The sequence below is a fragment of the Furipterus horrens genome, unplaced genomic scaffold (genome assembly GCF_987537825.1).
Source record: "Furipterus horrens unplaced genomic scaffold, mFurHor1.1.pri manual_scaffold_4, whole genome shotgun sequence".
NCBI lineage: Eukaryota > Metazoa > Chordata > Mammalia > Chiroptera > Furipteridae > Furipterus > Furipterus horrens.
The window spans coordinates 77,319,880-77,339,184 of NW_028327174.1; the positions used below are offsets into that span (position 1 = coordinate 77,319,880).

The window sequence follows — 19,305 nt, forward strand, 5'->3', positions numbered from 1 at the left end:
TGTTTGTGGAAAGTGATACTATTCCACATATTTTGGTGTGTGTTTGTGTGAAACAGAGGACTACACAGAAGACATTGCTAAGTTCGCAAATACCTGGTTGGTGCAAACTCCAGATAACGCCAAATGTGTACCTACACCCTCAGATTTTCCAAATCCATGCTCCAGTGGAATGCCAGCATTTGAGGTAAATTTGGTATAAAAAATTTGGGCATATTGGATATAATACCCATATATTCTATTTGTATATTTAGCATTAGTATTTTAAGTGCAAATACTACATAATCAAACACTGTTAAATTTAGAGAATATAACTGAAATGGGAATAACTTCGAAATTATTTCAGAAATAGTAAATGTAATGAGCTTCATAAAAGTAGTACTCATTACAAACATATGTAGTTATAAAAATGTTTATTAATATTTATAAGCAGAAATTACCTTCTGTCTTAGTAAGAACAGAGAGTCTCATAATTAGCTCAGTAGAGAAAAATGAGAGTACACGCATATCATCAATCAGTCCTGGTGACTGTCATCTTCTTCTGCACAGGGCATCTTCTTCAAGTGTCAGATTCTGCTTCAGTTTCCTTTTTTGAGTTGCCATGAGTATATTGACCCATATTTATATATCGCCAGCTGTGTTAATGATCTTTGCAAGTAAGTGAAATGATTAATATTTGCAGTAATATTTTCTTTATACAAAAAAAAAAAGCAAAAACCACTTCTGTAACAGCCATCTTATCAGTTCACAAAATATAATGGGAAATGTAAAGCAAAAACTATACTAACAGCTCTTAAAATATTACTAGGTAACAGGTAAAGTTTATTTTATATAAGCAGCATGAACAGAATACAGCAATTCTTAGTATTTTTCATGCCACTGATCCCTTTTGGGAATCTAGAGATGTCTGAAGACTCTTTTTCAAAATAATGTTTGAACGTACAAAATAAAGCATATAAGTTTACAAAAGAAACTATTTTGAAGTAATTATTAATGTGGTAAATATATATTTTTAATTTGCATGTTAGGTCTAATAACTACTGTAGTTTGACATAGTGATGAGTATAAATAATATTTTAAGATTGCTACAACAACTTTAATGAGAAATGAAAATGTGACATATGAGATATATTGGTGATAAGGTCAGAGATACTGCTAAGAACATGTTACTGAAGTGTATGATTGAAGGGAATGCTAAATTTCATTAGGAGATTAGTGAAAATAAACATGTAATTCATTTTCCATCCAAGGTCACAGTACTTCTGCATTCTCTCTCAGGTTAAGAATACCTAGACGAGGTGGTTTGTAGGAAACAGATTCAGTGAGATTCATCATAATATGTTCATTAATGTAAAAGTTACTATAAATTGCCCATTATTGAAGTCCTATATATTTTTAAAAAGTTACTGTGTATATTTGCCCTGGCTGGTTTAGCTCAGTGGATTGAGCGTCGGCCTGCGAGCTAAGTGTCGCTGGTTGGATCTTCCAGTCAGGGTACATCAGAGAAGGAAAACTCTGACTCCAAAAAACCTCCGCTGCCTTGCGGCATACCTCTTCAGGGGAAAGGCTAAGGGAGTAAACCCCGACAGAAAATCCGGAGCCGGAGTCCCTAAGGCGGTTTGACATTGTAGTCAACACCGGCAACTCCTGCGGCGCACCTGAAGCCAAGCTGTATCGACTCCGTCTTTCCCTTGGACCCTTCAGCTGCGAAGAGAGGGGGGGTCTGCTGCATGGGCAACAGCAGACCCTCCATATTACCCTGCCCAGGCTCTGTAGCTTCAGCGTCATCGCAAGATGTCGATTCAACACGGGAGGAGACAGATACCATGTCACTCCCGAGTCGGACTGCACAGCCATTCTCGGTGGTGCAGATAGACTCTTAAGAAGCTACACCATCGTCTCTCGAGACGGACGGCTGCTGACGACGACTGTGTATATGGTTAGATATCTTGAATGTTCAAGAATATCAAGAGTTATTAATAAATTGAATTTAAAAAGTAATTTCAAGAAATGTAGGTGATATATGGGAACTTTGTTGTAAAAAAACAGACTAATGTTTAGTTGAGTAAAACTACTTAAAAGCATCTTGGGTAGTTTGTTAAGCGGTTTAAGTTTATCAAAGGTAAGAACAAAGAGGGAAGGTTAGGTAGTATAAAACTGTCGTATTTATGACTGTTCTGTTTTAATTAAATGGTGATTATTACAAAAATAATGAATGTAATGGTATTTTTTTAGGCATCAACATACTCTTATTTGAGATACTTGCTAATTTTTAGTAGAATGTGGTTTTATCTTTATTTATATGTATAGTCTCTAAATGTTACGGATTTATAAACATAGGAGCTTTGAGAGTATTACCTTTTTACCTAAAACATCAGGTACTGGCCTCTACATTTTACAACATTTCATTCCTTATTTGGTTTTATTTTTTAAGAACAATATTATTATATCTCTGTTCTTTCATTCAGTCTTTTTTTTTTTTTTTTTTTTTTTTTTGAGGATCCCTGTTAGGCAGTCCATGGTCCTTTTGCAGCCATGTGTATGGAATTAAAAATTTTTCTTATTCCACAGGTCTCATTCTTGGACTATTCCCCAGTACTCTTTTCATTTGCCATTATTGTTATCATCTTTAGCACCCACTTCTCCAGAAGACTGAGATGAAGTATCATTTGGCAGATCAGAGAAAGTCATTCTCCTTTTATTAGTTAGGATATTGTTTGGCTGCTTTAATTGCCGATGTATCAGTGACTAAAATTAAACTGAATGTTTAATTTCTCTCACATAAAGTCCAAGCCGCCAAACTGGGAAGCGGTCCTGGGTTTGTAGCATGTGTCTGCTCCCTGAGTTTTTCAGTGACTCAGTGATTCTATTCCTAGGTCATCCCCTAGGGACTAGGGTATTAATTCTGAATTTCATGCCAAAACTGGCTTGTCACTACCACGTTCATATTTTAGCCCTTTGGGAAGGAGAAAAGGACTTAAGAGGGCTGACAGCTTTTTAAAGGAAGTGACCTATATATAGTCTCACTCACACTCCAACTTATAACCTGTCCACTGGAACTCAGAAGCAGGCTGCACCTCCATGTGGGACTGCTGAGCAATGCTCTCCCCAGCTGGGCAACCAAATGCCCGCAAAAACTTGGAGGTTCTAATACTGGGGAGAAGAAGAGGGGAACTGGGGGAAAAAAAAAGAGTCTGCCAAACTCACTTTGAAATTTCATCACTGAGAAGTTAACAGGAAATTTTGATATCTTATAGGCTTTGGATTTTGAAACCTAATTGCTTTCTCCAGGGCAAATAAAAATAGAAGGATAGAGAAACATCTTTTACTGGTTGAAATCATCTGATACTTTAAGAGATATGTTTGAGGAGCGGAGGTTAGGTTGGGAGGCAAAGCAGACATATACCAAAAGAAGGGCATTATAAATTGAGCAATGGTCACTGAAAGAATGATGTGAGAGTACTAGTTAGCCTTTCACTCTTCTCAGTAGGCCCCCCCAGGACTAGACCTACCTTCATTCTTTCTTCCCTGAAGGAGATTCTCTGCATTTCTTATATATTAGAGGACTGCATCACAAGGACCCTATATCATGAGAATAGCATTGTGAATCTGCTGAACTCAAATTAATTTCCTGCTTGAATTGTGATAGTGTATTGAATTTGATTCAATACATAGTTTCTAAGCATCTGTTCTGAGCTGAACATTGTGCCACACCTTGGAGAAACAACTTATTTTATTTTAATTTTTAAAATCCTCACCTGAGTATATGTTCATTGATTGTAGAGGAAGGGAGAGGGAAGGAGAGAGAGGTGGGGAGAGACAGACAGACAGACAGACAGACAGACAGGCAGACAGACATCGGTTGCCTTCTGCACATGCCCCGACTGGGGATGGAACCCTCAACGTAGGAGGTATGTACCCCGAATGGGAATTGAAACTGCAACGTCAGCAGCTAGGCCAGGGCAAGAGAAACAAGCAATTTAAAAAGGGACCTTGTCCTGGGAACTCAGATTCTAATGCAGCAGAGGAACAGGTCTCCAGCAATGACACATGCTCTCAATGCAAAGTGATATGAATGTAGCGAAGATTGCTGACTATCTGGGAGCGCCTGTGCAGGCTCTGCAGAGGAGATGACATCTCAGTTGAAATTTAAAGAATGATACTATACCAGTCCTTGAACTTAAACTTTCTTTCTACATCTAGGAATGATAAATCTACCAGCAAGGAAATGGTTTTAGTTTTGCCCTAACAAAGTCAATTGATTTAAAGACAACTATTTCTAAATGCTCATTTTCCCTCTGTAAATTAGGATAATGATTTTTTTCCTGCTCAATTGTTGGGCGTTTTTGTGTGGTGCCTAGCAAGAATCCTAGAACAACTTAGATATTTAATAAATGGCAGCTATTTTAATAAGAGTTGCATTGGGTTACTTTGTTAACTTTCAAAGCCTCTATTAATTGTAAGAAACAATGCACATATTTTGAGACAAATCATAAACATCATATCTTTCTAGAAATTGAATAATTTTAGCTTACACTTTTTTTGAGACTTTAATTCTTTGGAGGTTTAGAATATTTTCTGAGTTTCTGAAGTTCATATTCTTAGTCCCATTTTTCTTCTAACGCTCAGTTAATTGGACTAGATAAGCTTCTCCAATTACAGTAGCACAAGATAAGTGCAATTTGAGATGAGTGGCTTTTACAATAGTGATACTGAAATGCTTAGGTTCACAAAATGCAACATTCTTAAGGTCATTGTCTTGTAAGATATTAACAAGTCAATTCTGAGTTTGAGTTGGGTTGGAAAACAAGCTCACTACCTTATTATAAACCCTGCTTATTTTATAGGTACCTTGCTAATCTGCTTTGGAAATTGGCTGACCTCTTATATTTGTTTGGGGAGCTTCTAGGGTGATTATAAGAAAATAATTAGAGGTTATTTACTTTTGTCAAAATTGTCAGAGTAACTAGCTTTAGTAATTTAAGCTTGAAAGTATGAAACGTTTAAAAATCTTAAGTTAAAGGCTGTTTATTCAATCGTTCAAAAGTGCTGCGGATTATTAGTATTGGTTTTATTCCAGTATGTTGACTATCGGGAGCATGGTATCTGAAATAACACTTATATTTGGTGCTTTTGTTGTAATATAATTTTATCTGTTGTAATAGATTTATTAAATTCTAAAAGGTCTGGGATGCTTTGTGTGGGAGCCAAAAATACATACAAGGATTCTGGGAACAATGTCAGTATGAAAATAGAAAACTTTTTTAGTTATAGGGACATCCTTGAACCAAAATAAAGGTGATCAGATAATTTAAGACTTTGATGAAGACAATTTACCTAGGCCCTTCTGGCTGTTTGTTTTCTGCCTCGTTATACGTACTTTATTACGTACGTGCTGACACCAGGTAATATTGGAATATTCACCAAATATTAAACAATTCTAGAGATCAGGAGCTCAAAGATGTGGATTCTGTCAGTATTTCTTGTGTGATTCTAGCTCTGTCTTTTCCCTTTCCAGAACTGATGATGATGATACCTACTGTCGAGCGGCCACTGAGTATGCTCGAGCCTGTTCCCATGCTGGCTACCCTATACAGGACTGGAGGGAAGACTTCCCAGCATGCAGTATGCTTTCTCATTTTCTAAACCCTGTGTACTTTTGTTAATTTTAGGCTTACTCTAGTATTCAAAACTTCCCAGAGTATTCAACATGGATGAACTGCAAGGATTTGTTACTGATGCAATGACATTGGTAAACTTGCAAAGTTTTTGAAACACTAATTTTTTGGAGGTGAATAAAGTTGAGTTACAGCTCCCCTGTTTGCCCGTTTCAGGTGATAAATGTGATGATAGCTTTGTCCACCGAGATTGTATCAGTTGTTGCCCACCCACTTGCACATTTGAGAAAGAATGTCTTGGGAGCAATCTCCACTGTCTTGATGGATGTTACTGTCCTGATGGTAAGTGTTTCATGAAAGAAATCATGTCTCCACTCATGGAAAATAGCATCCTGTGATCAGAGAATTACATACAACATCCTCTCCCAGGGCTATTGCAATTTACTGCCCTTGTAGGATTTGGTCTTTAAAGTAACTAGTAGAAAAGGCTGCTTTTCTTTAATAAAAAGGCTTGTTGCTTTGTAAATTTCCCAGGAAATTTGGAATCTATAGTCCTGACATTACCCATGGCAATTATTTTGTTCTCCTGAATATTTAAACATATTTAATAATTGATGAAAGCAACTAAATAAGAAAAGCCTTTAAATTTTAGCAGTACAAGATTTGAGTCCTGATGTAATTTTAATATTGGAAATTACAAGTAACATGACAAGTTATAGAGGTAGAGTTTAAATTTAGGAATGGCTCCTATACTGTTAGGCCTTTTTAAAGAACACTGAGAATTTACTCAAACTCTTTTATATTTACAGATTAAAAAAACAGAATCCCAGAGATGTTAAGTGATTTTACTACTGTCATATAGTTAATATGAGTGAGAACTAGTTGGAAACAGACTTTTTGACCTCAGTCCATTGTTCAATTAGTGTTCTCTAGAGAGTATGATCTTTGGACCAGTGCCAGGCCTGAACTATTTGTTACCATTCACTGATGAGATAGGGAGTTTGCACCAGAATTTAAATTAATGCACCAAAATACAAGTCAATGCTTCCTTCATCGAGAAAGTCTTGCTCAGAAAAAGGTCAGCTGAATGAAACTGTGCTTAGTAACACAGTCGGTTTACGTTCTAGCTTAACCATCTTTACTCATTAGAGAGAAGTAACAAATGCTTTTCCACTATACTTGCCCTTTGAGTAGCACTGCCTGGCTATTTATTTTATGCGTGATGATGGTATAAATATTTCATTTTGAGATGAACTGAAATTAAACCAAGAATATATTTCCTTAGTTGCCTTTATTCTGTATAATGAACCTTGAGTTTTTGATGGCAAGTCATCGGATAAGAAAGTGGAAAGTCACTGAAGTAGATACTTATAAAGATTGAGGTAGAACAAGGATATTGGTAACCTCCTTGAAAGTAATTTGTATTTCACTACCTAGTGTAAGCTAGTGTTCAAAAAATGTTGGTTAAATTATTATATTCAAAGAATGAAATATTATTTCTTTGAGAATTTGATATACATTTTTCTTAAATAGGACTCATTATGGAAAATGGGACTTGCATCTCCATGGAAAGTTGCCCATGTAGTTTTCATGGATTAGCTTATTCAGTTGGTTCAAAAATTGAACAAGAATGCACTGAATGGTATGTGATCCATGCAAACCAATTATTTCTGTGTGCCAGGCTAGTTGACAACTTTACAATGACATTTGTTTAAAAGCATATACTTATGACTAATTTTCTTCCCAAAATTTCAAGATGCAGTTTGCATTTTATTTAGTCTGTAAAGGGGTGGGGGAACATCTGTACATTATTTTATAATGTAATTCTTCTCACTTCCTTTGGTAATTTCATAAAATATTTACCTATGCTGCATTTTCTTATTAATTTTAATCACTAATTTGCACATACTTCCACTCTTAGTATTGATGGTTTTCCTTGACCTTCTCTGTTGATGTTTTAAAAAGTGACTTTCTAACCGGAGGCAATTCCCACGGGCCCTTCTGGGCAAACAGGAGTCTCTACCCCTCCTCCTTTGCCTCTTCCCCTTTCCCTTTCTCCCCTTCCCCTTGCTCTAATGGGCCCCTCAAGGTGGCCTGGGAGCTTCCCTCTTAACTCTAACCCCTTGCCCTCCCTTCCCTCAATAAACCTGGTGTAAAAACCTAAAAAAAAAAAAAAAAAGTGACTTTACATATTGCCAGTTTGGGGCCATGATTAGAAACATTTAGAATTTCTTATTAAATAAGCTAAGACTATTGCAGACAAGTGTTACTCCCTTCCGGCGGTCCTAAAAAAAACAACAAAGATCTAATGGTCATCAGGTTCCTCCTCCTTCGGTGTCAGTGTATAAAACAAAAATGCAATTGGATAACTAACCCTATTCTTAAATACTGATATGAGTTTCTGCCTCTCAGAGACTGTTCTGTCCTCCAAAATTCATGTCTTTTTGATGGTAGAAGGCAGAATTTATCCTACACAAGAAGATATCTTTCCTCTGTCTTTTATGTCTGTTGTTGATCTTCAAAACCAATTTTCTTAATTTGTAGATATGTTAATTTATTAATCTGAACTCTTGATGTGTATTTCCCTGATGATATAGGTAAATACTTTTGTGTGTATGAACATTTTAGTCTAAGCAATGAGAAAAAGACAGAGAAAGTTCTCCGTTTGGTTAGTTCCCACTTGTATCATAATTAGTGATTTTTAAGTATGACACACAGTAAATAATAATTTAGGTGCTGGCCAACACAAATGTATCAGTTAATTAAACTTGTGCAGCGATGTTTTCCAAGTCTGGTTATTCTGAGCCTATAAACATGATATATTTTGGTATATTAATCAATGCACTGATGCAAACAATATAGTTTCTCTGTACAACAGATTAATATATTTGTCATTTTATTTAGTGTATGTATTGGTGGATTTTGGAACTGCACTGAGCATGACTGTCCAGGTACTCTTTTAAAATATTTTTTTAAAGAAAATGTCTCATTCTGTTTGAAATTGGGGAGGAACATAGCACTGACATTTATGAGGTCATCTCATGTATAATAAGAGATGTGATGATCTATCAATCCATATAGTCAAAGGATAAATGGAAAATTGAATGAATGATAGCTTTGATCAGGCAATTTTGGTAAAATTTATTAAAATAGAGAAAATATTACAAAACCTAAAACATGTGAGAGAGCTATCACTCAGTAAACTTTAAATTAAATTGAATAATTAATATAAAACATTTTAGTTATTCTTTTTGATACATAATTATTTACCCTAAGTTGACCTGCTTTTTGAGACTAAATAATTTCTTTCTCTTCTTTCTCCTTTTTCTCTCTCTGTTCCTTTTTATCTTTTTTTTTTTTTTTGGTAGTTCAATGTTCTGTTGTAGGTGATTCTCATTTTACAACTTTTGATGGTCGACATTATTCTTTTATTGGAATGTGCCAGTATATCCTTGTGAAAGGAACTGGAAAAGATAAATTCACAATTACTTTACAGAAAGCTCAATGTGAGCAGGTAAGACTATCTCATAATGACCAGAGAAATGTTCATTTTTTGACTCAAATTTGTGTCTAGGTTAAGAATGGTAACATGAATGGGTATAGTGATTTTCTTTAAAAATAACACACTGTTAATTGTTAATATGCATCACTCTCCTATGTACTACAAACAAAGAAAAAATATTGATAGTTAATCTATTATACTATTGATTATATGATGCATCCTGATCTCAGAGATATTATAGTATGAGAACAAATATGCCTTAGATTAAGTAATATACATTTAACTGTACTTTCTTTCTTTAAAAAATGATATTTTATGTGTAGTTTTTTTAGCATTTTGTGCATAGTAACACAATGAACCTTCGTTTTTGGTTCCTTCAAAAACGCTATTATAAAGAGATGGTTTAGACAGTACTGGACAGGTTTCATATCATTCTAGACAAATGTAACAAATTTCTTAGCATGCTGAAACATTTATTTTAGGGTTTTCTTCAAATAAACACATCAATAATTTGTAAATAAAGATGCCTGGATATTCTCTCTATTTAAATCAGGTAGTCAAAATTTTGTAGAAATCATTAAGTTTCTGGTTTTACTATAATATAAAATGGTTATTTCTAGCAAGAATTCTCAACTACTTTACTTGCTTTTTTTCAGTTTGATTTATTCCTTTGCAATACTTTAGAATCTGAATAAGCTTTCTACATAGAATCATAATTGTTTTCCTCATTGATTTTTTAATGTCTAATATACTGCTTAAGTGAATTTAAAAAGGTACTTTGAAAAACATAATTATTGGCACTTATTTGAAAACATTATTTAATGTTCTATGTAAAATACATGTATTATATTGTATCTTTAATGCACTTAAACACATATTTATTAGTAATGGGGCTACATAAGATAGGTTATGTAGTAATTACTTTATTATATTACTTATACTCAAGTTTTCTACATACCAGAAATTCTTATCTGTGTGTACTCTTTCTCCTTCCATTTCCCCTTTCACTCCCTCACCTTCTCCTGTTCTTCTCTCTCACTGTCCTTGTTTCTTTTTATGTCTCTTTATCTCTCTCATCTCTTTAACTGATGATTTGATTTTTCTGCAGAATCCTGGCTTGGCTTGCCTTCAGTCTATAACTCTTATTCTGGAGGATGATTTTGACAAACAAGTGACCCTTAGCAGGGGAGGACAAATCCTCACCAGTCCTAACCAAGGCTTCAACCTGAATGGTGAGCAATGCTAATGGTGAACTTCCCTTACATGAAAACAACAACAAAATCACCGAAATGGAGGCTTCTCCCATTGGCTGCCTCTCCTAACGTTTGAGTGTCTGTGTTGCCAGATCCTTAGCTAGACATAGTAGAGACTACCATGTTTACCTCAAGTGGCCTAGAGTTTGGAAGGGGAGAGATACAAGTAAATAGTCACTTACATGAAAAATGATAAAGTCAAAGACCTCGGGAGTCTAAATGAGTGCAGCTCTCCCAGCCTTGGGGAGAGGTATGCAGGTGTGGCCAGGAAAGTTTTCTGAAGGAGATGGTGAATGTGTTCCCTGCATAACAAGGAGGTGCAGAGCTCTGCAGTATATTCAGGGGGAACTAGAGCTAGTTTAGCATTGCTAAAACCTGATGAGGGTACATAGAGACTGTCCAGAGAGGTGAACAGGGAAATAGGTGGGGTGAGACTGGGGAAGGCCTAACATATGGGGCTTCGTACATTGTGATTTTCCTGGGATAGTCCCTGTTCCAGCATAGTTTAATGACACTGTGTGACTCCCAGAAATGTCCCAACTTGTGTTAGGAATTACATGACCATACTAGTGATTGCCATACTAAGGAAGTTGCACTTGATATAAAATTGAGTCTAAAATTATCATTAGTTTACCATTTTTATGTACAAAAATGACTGTCTTATGTGGTTCAACCAAATAAATGGTTTTAATGAGAAGACTGATACAGTCTTTTTGGGGGGTGGGGAGTATAATACTATTACAACAGTGTAGAAGTAGCTTTGAGAGATGTTAGACATTCCTAACTAAGATAAAAACCAGTTAGAATGTGATTAAAGTAGGGCGTGCAAGGAATGAAGAGGAATGGACCTAAGGCAGTGACAATAGAGAAGGAAAGAAGGAGATATATTTAAGAAATTATTTAGATTAAAATGGACTGATCCTGGTGATGAATGGGATTGGGGTTGGTTGGAGAAGGGCAACAGGGAGATGACGTAATCAAAGAATGACTTAGATTTCTGGGTTTGGTGACCTAATGATGGAAGAAACTGTGATAGGGATCCAGGAGCAACTCTCCTGGTGGCACAAGTCAACAGTTCAGCCCTGAACAGAAGTTTCTTGTTTCTAAAGGTGTTTCATACAATGTGCTTCTCAAGTGCTGAGTTCCTCCTCTGGCTGACAGGCTCAAGGGAACAGAGAGTTTTTGAGGGACGGGCCACTGCCTTACTGAGTCATGACAAGAGTTAGGAAAAACACACACACTGATGAAGAGAGATCAGATTTTAGATGTTTAAGGACTGTTTGCCAATTGGAACTACATGTGGACCGGGCAATTTATTAAAATATCTGATTAAGGTCCAGGAACGAGGACAGAAGGGAAACAGGAGAAAAGAAAACAAGCAAAGTGTGGCAAAAACTGGCCCTGGAGCGCAGAGGGGGGAACTGGGTCCCTGCCTCCCCACGTCCCTGTCTCTTGGGAGAGGAGTTTTGGCGTAGCTAGCATTTCAGGACACTGCATATGAATCTCAAAGCTGATTTATGTGTGTTCTTTTCCTGCAGGAATTGTTGAAATTCAAACTCTATCATCCTTATTTATTCTTCTAAAAACCACATTTGGTTTAAGGATTCTGTTTGCTATAGATGGGGAACGAATTTATATTCAGCTCACCAGTCCATGGAAAAGAAGAACACTAGGTCTATGTGGTACTTTTAATGGGAACATAAGGGATGATTTTCTGTAAGTATGATTTCTGTGTAGCTAACATGATTTAATGGCTAGTAATTTAGAGGATATAAAATCTTTCAGTAAAAAATGTTTACTTAACTAATAATGTAGCTAGCTTAGTCATCACAGTTCCAAGAACTTCACATGGATCATCATATTTAAATTTTGTAGCAATCCACAGATTAGCATCTCTGTTTTATAGATGAAAAAATCAACTGAGGCCAAAAAAGAGGCAAATAAATAGCTCAAAGTCACTGAGCTCCAGTGGTGTGGAGCTGGGCTTTGGATTTAGACAGCGTGGCTTAGGGTCTGTGGGTTAACCCACTGAGTAAGAATAACTACCTGTTATACTCTCCCCGGCCACCTGTCAAGCTTAACAGTACTTTTTAAATCTGAATATCATTTAGTATTAACAATAGTAAATTATACTTTAAAAAATATTGATATCAAGCCCTGGCTGCTGTGGCTCAGTAGATTGAGCGTCGGCCTGCAAGCCAAGTGTCGCTGGTTCGATTCCCAGTCAGGGCACATGACTAGGTTGACATCAGGTCCCCATTTGGGGGTGCGAGTGAGAGGCAACCACACAGTGATATTTCTCTCCCTTTCTTTCTCCTTTCCCCTCTCTCTAAAAATAAATAAATAAGTAAACAAACAAACAAATTTTAAAAAATTGATATCACTTAATATGCATGGTATCTCTAAAGCAACATTTTGACATCAAAGTTAATTGAATTTTGTGACAGTTGGTGTTCAGTAAGAAGAAAAGCAATAAAATACATTTTTATCCGTTGTATTGATGAAGCACTTTCACCTACATGTGAAGAGATACAGTGTATAATTTAATGTGAATGCTTTGAACATTTGTGCTAAGCATGGTGGGCAGTTTAAATAGTATAATGTGATCCCATCCTCAAGGAGCTAGTATTGAAGATAGGGAGGGGATAACATCCTTTAAGAAATAGTGAGTTCTAGGCAAGGTGTTCACCAACAATACATACACAAATACTGAGGTAATTACAAAAAGTTAAGTGTTGAGTTGTGTCATTATGGCTAGAAGCACAGCAGGAATTTTGAGTAGGTTAGTTTGGGCTGAGTAGGCAGGGAACGTTTTATAAAGAAGCCATTCTCTAAACACCATTTGAAAATTTTAAAAAAGATATGTTTATTGATTTTAGAGAGGAAGGAAGGGGGAAAGAGAGAGAGAGAGAGAGAGAGAGAGAGAGAGAGAGAGAGAGAGAGAGAGAGAGAGAGAGAAAGAGAAAGAGAGAGAGATGTGAGAGAGACATTGATTAGTTGCCTCTCATACAGGCCTCAGCTGAAGATCAAACCTGCAGCCTAGGGATGGGTCCTGCCTAGGAATGGAACCCCCAACCTTTTGGGATACAACATGATATTCCAACCAACTGAGCCACACTGTCAAGAGCTCCAAATACCATTTTTAAAAACCACTTCTGTATATTCCTCCTGCCTGGGGTTCTTTCCACCTCCTAATCTTTCTCATAAATTCCTATTTATAGTTCAACCCAACTCAGACGTTATTTGCTTCAAAAACCAAATTCATATCACAACAGACAAAGTTAATTTTAACTCTGTTATATGAATATCTGCCATTTCTCTGTCTGGTTTTCACTTAAAACTGTGAGGGCTTTGAGAATAAGAATCATATCCTCAATCCTTGTATTCTTAGGAATCAGTATAGAACATTATAGCATAGAACATAGGCAGTAGATAGTTGAATTGAACAGAGGTAGGACTTTTAATAAGAAAAGAATTAGAATGGGTGAGGATAACTGGCATTTAAAAGTTTAAATTTCAAAAGAAAAGTTCTTTCTTGTCTCCTGTGTGATTAAATTGTTTTTAAGATATTTAGTTTTTTTGTTTTGTTTATTTATAGGTCAGACTATCAATATCTTCATATATATCTTTTGTTTCACAAATGATATTTTAAGTGGCTTGGCTAAGATATGCAGAAAAGACATTAAGCCTTCTGTCCCTTCCTTGTTTATCAGAATGGGTTAGCAGTCCATGTTTAACAGAAGGCAGATCTGTCTCCCTCCTCCTAAGGCACCAGTCTCTTCCACGTGTAAACATTCAGGCGTGATAACAGTGCAGGATAATGTTTCAGAGTTAAGAGATAACTTTCTAACATTGTTTGGCTTTCCAGCATAAGCAATTAAACTTCTTTGCTTCACAAATGTTAATAAGAATCTGCAAACACAGTGGAATGGAAACTATGAATTACTAGAACATTTATTTTGTATGCCATTTATAGTCACTTATGGTGAGCTAAAAAGTTATTTTATAAAATGGAATGCAGTAAATAAGTGGGTCTACATTTTAACTCTTAGGTATTTTTTGTATTTATTGTTTTAAGTGACCTAAATGAGGTAAGAGAGCCCAGCTGTTAGTCAGCTCCTCCTGGGAACCCTGACTACACCCATCACCTTGACCTATTTTATTGTCTTTTGTAGGAATGAAGAGAGAAGGAAGGGAAAGAATGAGAAGAGCTAGTGCAAGTCATTTCTTTGAGTTTCAGTGTTCCCACATGAACAAAAGGAGGTTTTGGATTAGGTGTTTGTTATAATGCTTTACAATTTCAGACTGATTTAATTTCGAGGATCAGGGAAAGGAAGGAAAGGGGAAAGGGTGGGACAAGGATGGGCATTGTGGAATGACTTGTGCAGCTCCTGTTCTTCCTTTCACAGTGATGGTGGTGAGAAGCTCCCTATAATTAATGGTTTTTAATGATAACAAAGCAGTTAACTTATTCTGGCACCATAGAGAACCAAGATAAAGCCCACTCCACCATTTAGCCATGTTTTAGCAATTAATTCAGGTAGGGCTTGCGTTAGTCAAGTTTTGCTTAGTCAAAGCTTCCTATGAGAGACTTAGTTCAACCGGATTCTCTTAAGTAGTTTTGACAGTGTCTGGCATAGTGTCTAACAAGGAACGTCACTTGCTAAATATTGGCCAATGAATTAATAAACTTTGATGGCTGCTGGAGGGGACATGTTAGTGTTTGGCTATTGTTGTGGTTTATAAGCCTGACTTCAAAGGGTCGGTGTTTCTTTTCCATTTTGATTTGCTGAGGGAATTGAAGAAATGAGCAAACTTGGATGAAAGATGACATTTATACCATTTTCCCTCAGTTTTCATTTGGTTTGTTTGTATAGATTCATGATGGAACCTTAGTATTTCAGGCCTTGTAATAGATACTGAAATATTGAGCCCATAGTTATAGACTATTTATTCATTGGGACATTTGTCTTTACCCTGAAAAAAATCATGTGAGCTACCTACCTTTTTCTCTTCCATATACTCTAAACCACACATGTGTTAATATTTTGTTTGTGTGCTGTTTTGTTAAATCAGTGCAAACTGGATTTGCATCTTGGCTATGACACATCAGCTGAGTGAATGTTAATCATTATCTGATCTTCTGTTTTGCTTTCTTTCTACAGGGGGATAATGATTATTTCCCCCCCTGAGGCTGAGATGATTATTAAATAAGACCATGTATGTCCACAATTTGACACCGTGTAAGGTCTTAATAACAGGGAATTAATACTATGTATATTTAAAAAATAGTAGAACATTTGTAGTTCTAAAATATTTTTATAAATAAAATATAAATAAAAAATAACATTCTTTAAGAAAATATTTAAAGACTTTGAACAAATGAAATGAATGAGAGAGGCTATGACAAATACCATCTTTGCTTTCTAGTTCTCCATCAGGCATGATTGAAGGTACACCACAGCTTCATGCAAATGCATGGAGAGTTTCCTCCACTTGTTTTGCACCTGTTCATGTTCCTATGGTGGACCCCTGTAACATCAATCAACAAAACAGTAAGCTCTTCTTTTTACTTGTAAACTTAGGGGAGAGTTCTATGTATTACTGTAACCTTATAATATTAGATAGTGATTTTAAATTCTGATTTTTAAAATTAAGATATTATTGATGCCATTCCTTATGTATTTTTGCTTAATATTATGCCTTTACATATGCCTCTTTATGTAATATAGGTTATTTTTTAAAGGGACTCCAGAAAATGACTTCTATTTACTAGTTTGCATTAATAAATTTATTTATTTTATGTATTTATAACCCCCCCCATTCTTCCCAAATGTGAGATAGCATTTTGGAGAGTTCAGCTTATTTAAATACTTAATAAAAATCTCTGGAAAGTCTCCAATAATGCTGTTATACTCTTGAGATATTTGACTTTAGTTTCATAGTATGACAGCTCATGTGGATTCTCCTGTTTATTGCTACCCCATTATGCATTCCTACTCACAGAATCTATTATGGTTTCATAAATAGGAAGCTAGTGATCCAAGGAAGTTTTGTACCATCAAGCATGCAACAATTTGATATGGTCATGCTCCATGGTTGCAATTTGCAGTGATAGTGCAACTCACAAGTCAAGAATTTTTGGCGGTATTTTTTTTTTTTGTTATTGTTACTACTAAAGCCACAACAAACCATGTGAATGGCTCTTCCACTGCTCGATAAAAGAAGACATACGAGGTCTGTCCAGAAAAAGTCCATCCATTGTTATCATAATGAGAATGATTTGTGCAACATGTCACCTGGCAGCCAAAGAAAGTAGACTGGAATGTGCATGCATGAACCATGATGACTTCACTGTATTAGTCAGTGGGGTGGTAGATGTTAGGGAGTGAGCATGTGTACTGTGTGGATGTGGCATTCAAAATGACTGAACGAGTAGAGAAATGAATCTGCATCAAATTTTCCATTAAACTTGAATATTCCTCCCTGAAACTATTTTGGTGATTGAGAAGGCTGCAGCTATGGGCAACTGGTGATTGGTGCTTCATCACAATAGCACACCCACTCATACATCACGTCTTGTGCAGAGTTTTTTGTGAAATATCTAATCACCCAGGTGACTCAGTCCTCTACAGCCCAGATTTGGGGACCTACAGCTTCTGGCTTTTTGCAAAACTAAAATCATCTTTGAAAGGGAAGAGATTTCAGACCATCAATGAGATTCAAGAAAATATGATGGGGGAGCTGATGGTGATTGGGAAAACTGTGTAAGAACCCAAGGTGCCTAATTTGAAGAGGACTGAGGCATCATTGTCCTATGTACCATGTTTCTTGTATCTTCTTCAATAAATGTCCCTATTTTTCATATTACATGGCTGTATACTTTCTGAACAGACTTCATATTATTTTTATTTTTGTTAAATCACTTTGTGAAAAAAGTAGGAACTCTTAAATAGATTAGATATTCAACAAATCATTTTCTTTAATTATTTTGGCTAGTTTAGTGTTTTTGTGTAGTTAAAAAAATACATTATTAATAATAGTTGAGTAATCATGAGAAGCCAGTATAATTTCTGGATCTTATAGTGGTTGTCTGGTAGGATTCTGTTGATTGCCATATGGTCCTTATTATTAACGTAGTTTTGATGTACTGGAAAAATATAAGATATTGCTGCTTTTAGTCCTGTCTTTCAATCTAAGCCAACTTCTTTTATTTTTTTAAGTATATTTTATTGATTATGTTGTTACAATAGTTTCAGTTTTTTTCCCTTTTGCTCCCCTCTGCCCAATACCCCCCTTCCCTCCAGCAATCCCACCCCTCTTAGTTCATGTCCATGGGTCGTGCATATATGTTCTTTGGCTTCACTCTTTCCTATATTATTTTTAACTTCCCCCTATTTTGTAGCAACCAATTGTGCTTCTTAGTCCCTGCACCATTTTCCCATTTCTCCCCTTCCCCCCTCCCAGCTGACAACCCTCCAAATGATCCCCATACCTATGATTCTGTTCCTATTCTGGTTTGCTTAGTTGGATTTTGTTTTTATGTTTTAGCTTCAGTTGTTGATAGGTGTGAGTTTGTTGTCATTTTAGTGTTCATAGTTTTGATCTTCTTTCCCTTAAGTAAGTCCCTTTAACATTTCATATAATAATGGCTTGGTGATGATGAACTCTTTTAGCTTGACCTTGTCTGGGAAGCACTTTATCTGCTCTTCCATTCTAAATGATAGCTTTGCTGGATAGAGTAATCTTGGTTGTAAGCCCTTGCTTTTCATCACCTTAAATATTTCTTGCCAGTCCATTCTTGCCTGCAAAGTTTCTTTTGAGAAATCAGCTGATAGTCTTATAGGCACCCCTTCATAGGTAACACTCTGCTTTTCTCTTGCTACTTTTAAGATTCTCTCTTTATCTTGAACCTTTGGCATTTTAACTATGATGTGTCTTAGTGTGGTCCTTTTGGACCTAGCTTGTTTGGGACTCTCTGTGCTTCCTGGACTTGTATGTCTGTTTCCTTCACCACATATGGGAAGTTTTTCTTCATTATTTTCTCACATAAATTTTCAATTCCTTGCTCTACCTCTTCTCCTTCTGGCACCCCTATGATGGGAATGTAGGAATAGTCCCAGAGGTTCCTAAGCCTCTCCTCATTTTTTTCAATTCTCATTTCCTCATGCTGTACTGGTTGACTGTTATTTTCCTCCTTATGTTCCAAGCCATTGATTTGAACTTCAGTTTCCTTCTCTTCATCATTGGTTTTGTGTGGATTTTCCTCTGTTTCATTTAGCACAGCCTTCACTTCTTCCCTTATGCGTTTGCCATACTTGAGCATATCTGTTAAGCCTGTGAGCATCTTTATCACCAGTGTTTTGAACTCTACATCTGTTAGGTTGGCTATCTCCTCATCGCTTAGTTCTCCCACTGGAACCTTGATCTATTCCCCCTTTTGGGCCATACTTCTCTGTCTCCTCATCTTGACAGGCTCCTGTGTTTGTTTGTCTCCATATCTTAGGTAGAGCTGTTGCTCCTGTTATGTTTTAAGGGCCAGAGCCTTAGATATTTGTCAGTAATGGGTGACCCCTTTCACCACATTGTGGCGGTGTATGTTGGGGGGAGGTCAGAGAGGGAACAATGCCGCTTGCTCAGCACTCGCTCCTTTTCCAGGCACTTCTCCTACTTTGTATGGGACTGGTGCCTCTCTAGTTGTTGCCCTGGATGTTGTTCTCAGAGCGGGTGGGTCTGAGGATATTCTAGGACCATGGGAGCCCTTTAAACAAGTGGACTCTGCTGAGAGACTGGCGGTTTCTTCCTCCACCCCAACCCCCACTGGTTTGCACAGTCAGAAGCAATGAGGCTTGATTTTCCCTGGTGCTTGGACTGTGAACTGTATGATCTGGCCTGGTGCTGGGAGCACTCCCCAGGTGTTTCTCCTGACTTATTG

General features: G+C 36.5%; 1 protein-coding gene across 2 annotated transcripts in view; it reads left to right on the plus strand.

The window, feature by feature from the left end:
- OTOGL (otogelin like) overlaps window positions 1–19,305 on the plus strand; it is a 124,190-nt gene that overhangs the window by 23,126 nt on the left and 81,759 nt on the right. For both annotated transcript variants that reach the window (XM_090275663.1, XM_090275664.1), the window contains exons 9-18: window positions 57–184; window positions 547–653; window positions 5,516–5,622; window positions 5,832–5,957; window positions 7,149–7,257; window positions 8,520–8,566; window positions 8,984–9,129; window positions 10,226–10,349; window positions 11,909–12,086; window positions 15,801–15,925. In XM_090275663.1, coding sequence (XP_090131789.1) covers window positions 57–184; window positions 547–653; window positions 5,516–5,622; window positions 5,832–5,957; window positions 7,149–7,257; window positions 8,520–8,566; window positions 8,984–9,129; window positions 10,226–10,349; window positions 11,909–12,086; window positions 15,801–15,925 — 1,197 coding nt within the window. The remainder of the gene's footprint in view (window positions 1–56; window positions 185–546; window positions 654–5,515; window positions 5,623–5,831; window positions 5,958–7,148; window positions 7,258–8,519; window positions 8,567–8,983; window positions 9,130–10,225; window positions 10,350–11,908; window positions 12,087–15,800; window positions 15,926–19,305) is intronic.